Raw genomic sequence first — 11183 nt, forward strand, 5'->3', positions numbered from 1 at the left:
CGATATTTTTACTTTCATGGTACATTTTATGCACGTTTGTCTAGGCTAGGTGATCCCACATTACCTCTTTACTTTAGGCTTATTATACCAACACTCACTGCACTTACAAGGTTTCACGGCATCCTTGCACCCCGTCACTAAAATCGTAATGGGCAGACGGTAATCGAACTACTCCATCTGGATAAATGCATTTTGGCTTTTATGACTCCTCCTATTTCGAGAAACCAAGCGTGACGTGACACACACTGTAGGTTAGATTATACCGAAACATTTCAACACAAAGTTAACCCTTAAAGAAGGTGATTACTTAAAGTAATTTAGGGTTAAATTTTTTTGCAGTAACGATTAAATTTGTTGTGTGCGAGACGTATTTGAAGGGTTAAGGTTTTTTTACATATTCTATTTAACTCCCATTGTAACTTGCGATCTTTATACCTAAAATATGGACGGCATATATGAAAATAAAATTATTTAGAAAAAGCAGTTATTAAAATATAGCTTGCAGCTAAATTCGAACCAATTAATATCAGTGTTAATATTTGTTTCGTTTTACGTTTTCCTGTACATTTAACGGCCATTTCCTACTCCGTTACCGATCCAGTAGGACTAACGAGTCCAACACTCGGAGTGAGATAGATGCAGACAGTAACAACTTCCAACCAGAGTAAGCTATGTAACTTAATAGTGAAACCAAAAATCCATCTGGCCATCAGTGTAGCTAACTAGATATATTAATCTGAGCACTAGGACTAACTCGCTTTTCACAATACTGAAGTTTAACAATTTTATTAACTTTTATGTAATTCTTAAATTCTTTTAAACGATCGTCTTATAATTATTAACTAATAATATTGTTTCTGGCTTTCAGAGGGAACAAGACCTCAACAGGATCCCTCATCGAGCCAACCGATCACAAGAGAAGAAGGACTGAACTTCTCCCAGATCAGTTTGATGGGTTTTACACTTCCATCTCGAAGAAGAGACTGTCACAGCAACCGGCCGTCGAGAATACGCCGGACGTTCCACGAGGTTACTGTGGGAAAAAACAAAGTTGTGTCCGAGTTCCGGGTGGAAGACGGAGATCTACTGCGCTCCTCGTTACCTCTTAATCCTCTTATTGAGGAAAGACAAGAAGAAAGCATAGATACTGGTTAGAGATGAGGCTTACTAACACGGATACAGAATTCAAAACGTGATTACTTTAAAACAAATATTTTGTTCCCAATTGATTTTGTAGTATTTTGCTATTTCCGCCGCCACTAATTTTGAACTACTGACCAGTCAGTCAGTCAGTCAGTAGTCTACCACATACCATCATCTTCGCTAAAGGAACGACAGTAACTTATAGGACATAGTTCGGGGAATGCGTTGTAGTATCGAAAGTACTCAAACCCTGTTCGCCAGCTTCGAAATTCGTGGATAACCTGCAACCAGAAAGAAATGTTAAAGCTCCAACCATTTTTATAATGTTTGAGTTTAAGGTTTTCCTTCAGAGCTAACTATTACCGAATTACACCAATAGATGGCGTCAGTGCATGAATATGTTATGCTATTATTAGTCGATGTGATTAGGAGCAGATTTGCATTTGAGCGGAGTTAATTTAGTTTGTTTTCATACTGAATTATTATTGCATTTATATAATCTCTTGGAGGATTTACATTTCAGCCATAGGCTCCAGAGACTGAATAGTTCAAGTACTTTAAGTTGGCTAACACATTAAAAACGTGCCATAGGTCGGCTCTTCATATTCATGTACATTTATGAGTTTTGCCTCTCTACACGCTGTAGAAAAATCCTCTCGAGGATTCAAACCTTCTACGATGTATAGAACTTTAGTTTGGGAGGATTTGAAATGTTTCACCTAGTGACGAAACCTCGAAATTAAAAAAAGTGTGGAAGTTTACCACACCCTCCACGGCGCCTCAGCGGTAAGCTTGAGAGATCCTTAACGCTAAAATTTGGCGTACGATCCCTCATTGTACAGATAGTCCACAGTGTAGCTTTGCGCTTAACAACAAACTCTATTTTTATTTTTTTTTACATATAAAACAAACAATATTCTATTACTGGTATCAGAGTATTGATAGAATTTAAAATAAAGCTTTTGTTTATAGGTTTGTTAAAGAGGTGACTACGTCAGTTTGTTTGTGTTTGAATTTCGCGCAAAGCTACACGAGGGCTATCTGCGCTAGCCGTCCCTAATTTAGCAGTGTAAGACTAGAGGGAAGGCAGCTAGTCATCACCACCCACCGCCAAATCTTTAACAACGAATAGTGGGATTGACCGTCACATTATAACACCTTCACGGCTGAAAGGGCGAGCATGTTTGGTGTGACGGGGATTCGAACCCGCGACTACGTCAGATGGCTATGAGAGTTATGTGAAATGAAATATTTTGCTTCGTGATATCCAGATGTATAAATATATTTCGTAGTTAGAAGCTCTGAATGGTTTAGTTTACTGATTTACAGAGTAACTGAATTTATTTTCATCATTACAGAAGAAACATAGTACATTAAATAGACTTAAAAATTTTCTGAATAAAAAAAAATGTTTTCCAATTTTATGAAGAAATTTATGGAGTATAACACGAAACATCTCTTTTTTTTTTTACACATGACATTTGTTACCACCAGACAACTCTTAGTACACTTGACATATTTTGTACTCTTGAAAGTAAACAATTTACTTTAAATGTTTATATCGTTTAAATAAAACTTGATTTCTTCAAGCCATAGCAATCTCGTCATTTTTATGTTAGCAAGGCAAGATATCATTTGTAAAAGAACGTTATTACAATACGATTTTTTCTGCTTAAGATTAATCGACTTGCAGTTAGGCTTCGATCTTGACCAAAATTTCAAATCAAATTACAGTAAATTCAAAGAATGAAAAAACAAAACAAGAAAAATGACGTATCGCCTATACATTAGGTAATTTATTTTCGTTAGGCACTGGTGAAAATGTGTACTAATTTTTTTATGTTTATATAAAATATTTAAACTTGTAGAAGGTAAAACAATTACACACTTTTGTTTTCGGCAAAGTAGCGTCGACTTTACGAGGCATTTTCTGAGACATCTGTCCCCCCGGTGGGATAGCGGTAAGTTTACGGACTTATAACGATAAAATTCGGAGTTCGATTCACTGCGGTGAATACAGCAGAATGTGGCTTTGCTCTAAAATAATCAACTGAGACCTTTATCTGAAGAAAGAAAAGTGAAGCCATCATATTGAAAACTGAAAAAAAAAACTTAACGTGGTCTTTGTTGAATAGGGAAAAGCATTTATATTTTTATTTTTTAAAAAGGAGAAGTGGAACGTTAATAGTGTAAAAATGTTAGTCTGACTGTTATCTAATTATTGGTTGTTTGTGTATTTATTCATTAATTTATTTATTAACTAATCTATATGATAAAAAACACGACATGGACGATTTCTGAGATACCCAAAATCGCCGCCAGTAAACTTCCGATAGCTTTTTGTGAATATCAAACTCGGTAAGAGGCTTGAGGAATCGGTTAAACATATTATTGATGGTTGTACTAAGGAAGACAATCAACCAACCTTATCCTATAGAGCAATGGTTGTCAAACGTTTCAGACTCATGTACCACTTTTTGTTTAATTTTTAAAAATTACAAACTCGGGCAAAAAAAGAAGATAAAAACCTAGTAACAAAAATTCATATTTTTAACACTTGCCAAATAATGCGAAGGACGCGATTGTTTTTTTCTGGCACGATTGAAGAATATATGATACCATTTATGTCAACTGAAGAAAATACTGGCGAGTCTATGCAGGTAGAGGGTGAGACTGTAAGTGAGGGGAGTAGTATGTATATGTACGTGTAAAGCTCAGATAGGGCTTATTACAAATTTTATGATTTTTTTATGTTAATTGTGTCGTGTACCGCCGACATCAAGTATTACAGTTTGAGAATCCCTGGTATAGAGAGTAGCACAAAAAGTTGCCTCTAAGATGCAATAAGTAGAAACTACCTACGATGACTAATGGTAAAGGAGCACATCTAAACTACTACAAAAAACACAGGAAGCGACGTTTGTGGTGCTGTAAGAAACACAAGAAGCGACTTCCGTGGGGAGACTTTAAATTACTATAAGAAAAAAAAAGACAAATAGCTGAAACTGAAATATGATTTACACTGAATGTAATTTTAGGACTTACTTTTTTTTCATTTTTACTCTAACATATAGTGATACTTACTGTCACTGCCTTTTTTATGGTTTAGTTTTTCGTATATTGGCCAGCTGCACTCTTTCTAGAACATTCTCTTAATTCTGGGTTTTCTCTACAGGCTTATTGTAATATTCAAACTCATTTTATAAGTGCAAGGTACGTTAAAAATGTGACTAAACAGTAGAATGAAGGTGATCATTTATTTTATTCTCTCTGTGCAAGAAATTCGACAGAGTTATGGAGTTGGAAATATCGAGAAACTTAATTAATTAATGACAGGATCAACAGCAAACAGTTTTTGAAATAATCAACTATTTATCTGATTGCTTGACCGGGCATTTTAAACATTAATTCGCGAATGTTGAGTGGATGTAATATGCAGGCATATCATATGTTTTCTTCCTACTTTTATCAATACAGGAATTTTAGTTTTTAGTCTGTTTCTATACAGTTTTGGCACAAACACAAAGACCAAAAAAAAACCCACCAACAACAGCTAAGAAACTGTTTCGTTTTACTTGTCTTTGTTGTTTTGTAGGAGATAGTATCTACCTTACCCGCAGGGATGTTGCTGAAACTTCACACATTGTATGAACAGGCCATTGACAGCAATGTCCTTCACTGGCAGAGTAGATGATATCTAGAGGCTACATCATTTTCTGTTGTATGAGGACGACCAGTCACATGGCAACACGTATTGTGGCTAAAACTGAGGCTACCTTTTTTTTTTTTTTTTTACTAAGGAACGTTGGTTTGATCAATATTATTTTATTACAGACACGTCTCCAGAGAATACGTTTTTTGTTTTGTTTTGTGATTATTATAAAGACTTTTGTCCACTTTCCGTCACGTGTCCAGTGTGTTTATTCTCTTATCTTAAGTCTCAATCATTTAGTTAAATTCAGATCCTGCGCGAATCTCCTTGTAAAGCAGACTTACCTGATACTTGCGCGAGCTCACGTGTTTATCTCTAACTTAATTTGACACAGTTTGAAAAGATCAAAGCAACAGATCCTTCATTGGAAATAACGATTGGTTCTTGCATTTAATAGTTATTAAAGTTATTTTTTATCTTCTTATAGAATAAAACCGGTAACAGCGAATTAGTATATTATGATATATAAGTATTTAAATGAATACGCGAAAAGTCTGTTGTTTGTGTTTCTGTTTGATTATGTTCACATGTTTTGGTAACACAAACAACTCCTTACCGGTTTGTTTGTTGTTTTTTTATCTAAGAAGCTTCATTTACACTGCAGCTATTCTGTTTATTTTACGCTCAATGAAATAAAGAGAACCATACAATCTTCTGTTAGTTTTTAGAATGAACTATATAATAATTTACCCCAAATAATGCTAAACCCGATGGTCTATTAATGATGTCTTTGGCATCTTCGACCTGCACGCCACCGTATGCTACACACCAGCTAAACGGTTAAGTCAACAGTCCTCCAAGACTCGGACATTGTCATTCGTGTTATTGAACTGTTGATCAAATTGAGAGAAAACATATACCGCTAGTATATAAACAGTTAACAGGCCGCATGACGTGTCATTTATGGACAGTATTTGTTTGTGCGTGCACTTTGACATTATTTTCAATATTATTTATTCATCGTTATAGCAACAAGAGACTGTGTAAATTATTCAAACATATTTTGTTATATTTGAGTAAATTTAATCTAAGTAAGAGTTTTCCTTCTTCCCCATTTGTAAACAATCCTTACGTGATAGAAAAAAGTTAATATTATTTTCGAAATCTGCGTAGTTGAATTATGGAAAATCCTTTATTAAAACCAAAAACAACTTTTATGAAGTTTAAATTCGCAGGCTTGTTCATGCAGGTTTCGTAGACCAGTTTGCGACAATATGGCATAGCGGCACTATTTAAATGTTTATTTTTCCACACCGTCGCCTTGTTTGTTGTTTGTTTGTTTTTAATTATGCACAAAGCTACACAAGGGCTATCTGTGCTCTGCCCACCACGGGTATCGAAACCCGGTTTCTAGCGTTGTAAGTCCGCCGACATACCGCTGTGCCACTGGGGGGCTCCGTCGCCTTATAACGATTTTTTTACAAACCTGAATGTTCAGAATAGATATTTGTTACTTTCAGTTCAAAATGAACACCGTTTTCAGCTCAGTTTTCTTCACGTGTTGTTGACTTGTTCTTAAAACTGACGCTGCTTCCATTCTCACCCCTCTGGCCTAACAACGTTGTATTAACACTTGGAAACGCTTGTCAGTCACCCTGGGAAGTTGAAAGTACAGTTGCATTTTTACTAATAAATAGAACTTTACACTGTAACCTATTACTAGTACAATAGTTCTTAAAATCAAGTTTAGCAACTAAACTTAGCATTTTGAGATAGTTTATACACTATAACTCCCTCTACCGCTACGCTGTTTTCTTCACCATGTTATAATTTTTCTGGCTTCCAATACTGGTGTAACTATATTGTTGTAACGTGTTCTGTCGTTGGTCGGATTCTTTTGGAATATTTATTGAAAATAATACCACCTTCAGTCCCCATAAAGATAACGAATTAATTTGTTTCTTCAATTCCTCATTGACTACTCGTATCTATAGTGATGTACACACATCTAGATATTAGTTTAAGTTACTAGATTCATGAAGCCTTCGTCATTACGAAATAGGCCTATTCTTATGAATTTACTTGATCTTAACGTCGTGCGCCCTCTAGCTAACATTTAAATTAAAACAGTAAAATATAGCTTACAAAAATATAAAATTAAAAGGCTCTTCTAGTGTATGTAAAGACATTCAGAGTTTGAAACATTGGTGAAGGAAAATGGCCCTACGGTAAAAAAAACGTTGGTCGAAGTTGACAACATGCTCAAACCTATCACAATTCAGGTAACAATGCAACTTGAAACTTGATTGGAGGACAAATTCATGATTTTTCTAAAAGTGGAAATGGTAGTCTGCCTTTGAATTTTACTGTAGCTTTACAGTTCACGTAGTAAAAATGTAAAAAAAGACAACAATTGTCATTTTATTCTCAGGTTCTTTTTAATCTTCTATTTGGGGGTCAGAGTAATGCTTCTTCTTTCCCTCATATTTGGTGACCTTGAGTTTAGGATATTTGTCAACATAAACACGTATGTAAATCGTCATTTCGTGTTTGTTGTATTTAAATTATATACACATATAAGTGTCTTCACTGCACATAGGATTGTCTGTTTTATTTTTTAGAACAAAGCTACTCTCTGGGCTATCTGCGTTCTGTCCATTGCGGGGAATCGAACCTCTGATTTTAGCGTTGTAAGTCCGTACACTTACCGCGGGACATAACAAGGAGAATAGATAAAAACATAAAACCGTTATCATCGCATTACTGTGACTGAATTATAAACATACTAGAAATACAGCAAATATATATATATATAAATACACACATATAGTATCAGTAATGGTAACGATATTTGTCTGGGCGTGGCCTAGTAGCTAGCTCGCTCGGAATTGTGAAATCCATAATTCCCGACACACGTTCCGTTGCCACAAAACCACGTATAGCAGTTTGGGGCCACGGGCGCGCTATAATAGTAACAGTCAAATCCACAATTTAGTCAGACGAGAGTAGCCTAAGAATGGGCGCTCTTAGGTAGCTATATTCCCTCTAGTTTATGAAAATTAGGGACGGCTCTACGTAAACACACTTTGCGATATATCTTTACACGGAAATTCTAAAACAAACAAATAAAGTAACGATTTAATACTGCATTTAAGCATACATTTTTGTGAGTACTCCATGCGCACCACCTGGCGGAGAAAGAAGAAATGTGCTAAAAAATAAGATCAAGTTATGTTAAAGGGGGATTTGTTTTTTATTGAGGTTTTGGAAAAAAATTTTACGAACAGTTTAATATAAAACCTTAACAAGCATCAACCGAATTATTCTAAAAGACAACCTCGAGCAGAAAACTTAATTAGACATTTTTATGATCTTGTAAATTAGTCAGTTCTAGAAATGGTCTTAATTTCTCATTAAAGTACAATGTCCTATTCCTTCAATACATAGGCAGCGGAAATGGTGGTGGTGGTGGTGGGTCACCTTATTTGCTATGTTAACCCTTACCATTTAATTCAAAATTGAATACCCAGGTTTGTATTCTACATTCGAGGGGACACTTCGCTACCTGGTCAGAAATGAGGAGAAGGAGGATGTATGTGGGTTAAAACGTACAGTATACAAGTCAGAATTATGTGGCCATAAACGTGATGTTCTAGATATGTTTTGGAGGATCCTGTACAAACAACGTACAGAACCATATATATACATATATGTGGGTGTGTGATTCTATAACAATGGGTTACAGTTCCAATAGTATACTGTAACAATGGGTTACAGCTCCAAGAGTATATTGTTACAATGGGTTACGGCTCTAAGAGTATACTGTAACAAATGGGTTAAGGTTCCAAGAGTATACCGTAACAATGGGTTACGGTTCTAAGTATATACTGTAACAATGGGTTAAGGTTACAAGACTATACTGTAACAATGGGTTAAGGTATACTGTAACAATGGGTTAAGGTTACAAGAGTATACTGTAACAATGGGTTACGGCTCCAAGAGTATACTGTAACAATGGGTTACGACAAGGAATCTGTTATGTGCAATTCGCAATAAAATATATCTATGTTATCAACAGATGGCGCGAGATACATGACACAACAGGAAGAAACGTTTATTTTAAGATAAATAAAAGAAGCAACATATTTGGGAGACTTAATCAGGACAAATAGTGGTAACAGTTTGTTTGTAGTTAAGCTCAAAGTTACACAATTGGCTATCTGTACTCTGCCCACCACGGGTATCGAAACCCGGTTTATAGCGTTGTAAGTCCACAGACATACCGCTGTGCCACTGGGGGGCGTTGTGTGGTAACAGAAAAGATTAGAATCTATTTCTAGAAAAATGTATTGTTTCACTAAAAGTAAATATAATTTCAAGGAAATGTCACGTATTGTATATTCTATGTAATGTGAGCAGAATATTTTTTAGGAAATTATTATAATTCTCTTGTTTTCGAAATTATCTTTATAAGAAAATATGTTACATATATACATAGAGATAGGTGGTGATGACTTGCTGCCTTCCTTCCAGTCTTTCACTCCTAAATTAAGGATGGCTAACGAAGATAGCCCTCGAGTAATCTTGCGCGAAATTCAAACCAACCCAAAAGTACATCCTATCTAGTATAGTGTAAACAAGTTGTTGTTTTTGTTTCAAAATTACGACACTTTATTATGTTTATAAGTTAACTTTTACATATTTCTTGCATCTGTTCGCAGCATTCAATCAAAAACTGTCTCATAAACGTTACAGCTCTATTAAACAGTCGAGAAAACAAACGATCCATCCAGTAGCGTAACTACAAAAGATGCCCCTCCGCATAAAGTGTAAATCGGCCTCCTTACTTATTTTTCTATAACTGTAGTTACGATTCGCCCCCTCCCGTATTTGCGGTGGCTGCAGGGGCATACTTACGCCACTGGGTCCAGCCTGATTTTTAATAGATATTGAGATATAGAACCACAATGTAGTCCTTGAAAAAACTTAATTCGTGCATTAATTAATCTTTTACGACCTGCAGCTACTTTGATAATAATTAGTTTTGAAGGCGTATGAATAACACTTGGAAAGCGAGAAGTCTGAAAACGAATATTAAATAACTCATTTTACATATACGATAATAAGAAAAAGAAAACATGGCCTATTGGTTGGGGGCGCTCACCTTGCAATCTGCAGGTTGCGGGTTCGAATCCAATCACTGACCATACTCCCCCCTCTCAAAGGTGAAGGCTTTATAATGTGATGGTGAATCCCAGTTTTCGTTGGTTAAGAGTAGCCGAAGGGTTGGCGGTGGATGGTTTTGTCTAGTTGCCTTCTAAATTAATAACGACCAGCGCTGATAGTCCTCGAGTAGCTTTGCGCGAAATTGAACTAACAAAACAACAACAAAAAAAAACCTTAACTTGCCAAAATGTGCAGTTATGTTACTTTCATTTGACACACTTGATGTTGTTCTTAATTTCTTAAAATTTATCTATGGAAAAATACTCTTAGAATCGTTGTTCACAAAATCCTATATAATCATTTAAAGTTTAAAAGCAGCTAAGAATAATAGTATTACCAATACTCATCAATAGATGGCACTAAATATTAAAGTTTTTTTATTGTTTATTTTTCTTTGCTAGGTAGGTAAGCAGGTGACAGACAAGTCGTGTAATAAGCTATTCATGTGCATTTGGCTTGAAAGCATGGAAAGTTGTACGTGTATGTTAAAACACAACATTAAATGTGCAAACTTTATTAATGTATTTTACTAAAAGAGTCAAATTTTGAGTTTGTGATCTCTTACGCACGTAATGATATTCATACAAACATAATATTTGAATAACTAACTCTTCAAAAGATTGTACTTAACACGCCATTAATAATTATACATGTCACCCGCAGTACAGTAAAAGACGTCTGTCTTCAACGGCTGGTAAAATAAAAGTCGGTAAGTCACTGATTAGGCCTGAATATTGAAACAACGTTGAAGTAAATATATTTTGAATCTCGTATTATTTTGCTTCTGTATTTTTGCATGTAAGTACAGAATGCTTCCTTTTAAAGTATTTTATTCGAATATTTTGTGTACAATAAAAAGGAAAAGCTTAAATAAGGAAATAGATACCTAGTTATGAAGGAATATCGCTTGTAAGAAGAAACGCCTTAATTTGGCGAAGAAATTAATTAGCCTAAAATGCTTAAAATGGTTTTTGCAACCGATACGGTGCTAAGAAAAGTAAATTTACGCAAATTTATAGGAAATGTAAATAATATATGCTGGAATCTAGATCGTAATCAGTTTAATGCTAAATTACAGAGATTTTAAATACTTCAAACTAATGTACCGTATTTTTCGGAATATATAAGACGCACTCTTATTTTGAAGACAAAGATTTTGGGG

At 35.1% G+C, this 11183-nt stretch overlaps 1 protein-coding gene across 3 annotated transcripts in view; it reads left to right on the forward strand.

The window, feature by feature from the left end:
* Positions 1 to 1542, forward strand: part of LOC106466657 (octopamine receptor-like) — a 23468-nt gene extending 21926 nt beyond the window's left edge. For all 3 annotated transcript variants that reach the window (XM_022394721.1, XM_022394722.1, XM_013926949.2), the window contains exon 4: positions 869 to 1542. In XM_022394721.1, coding sequence (XP_022250429.1) covers positions 869 to 1155 — 287 coding nt within the window. In that variant the 3' untranslated portion in view covers positions 1156 to 1542. The remainder of the gene's footprint in view (positions 1 to 868) is intronic.
* The last annotated feature ends 9641 nt before the right edge of the window (positions 1543 to 11183 follow it).

Source organism: Limulus polyphemus, unplaced genomic scaffold (assembly GCF_000517525.1).
Source record: "Limulus polyphemus unplaced genomic scaffold, Limulus_polyphemus-2.1.2 Scaffold2335, whole genome shotgun sequence".
Taxonomy (NCBI): domain Eukaryota; kingdom Metazoa; phylum Arthropoda; class Merostomata; order Xiphosura; family Limulidae; genus Limulus; species Limulus polyphemus.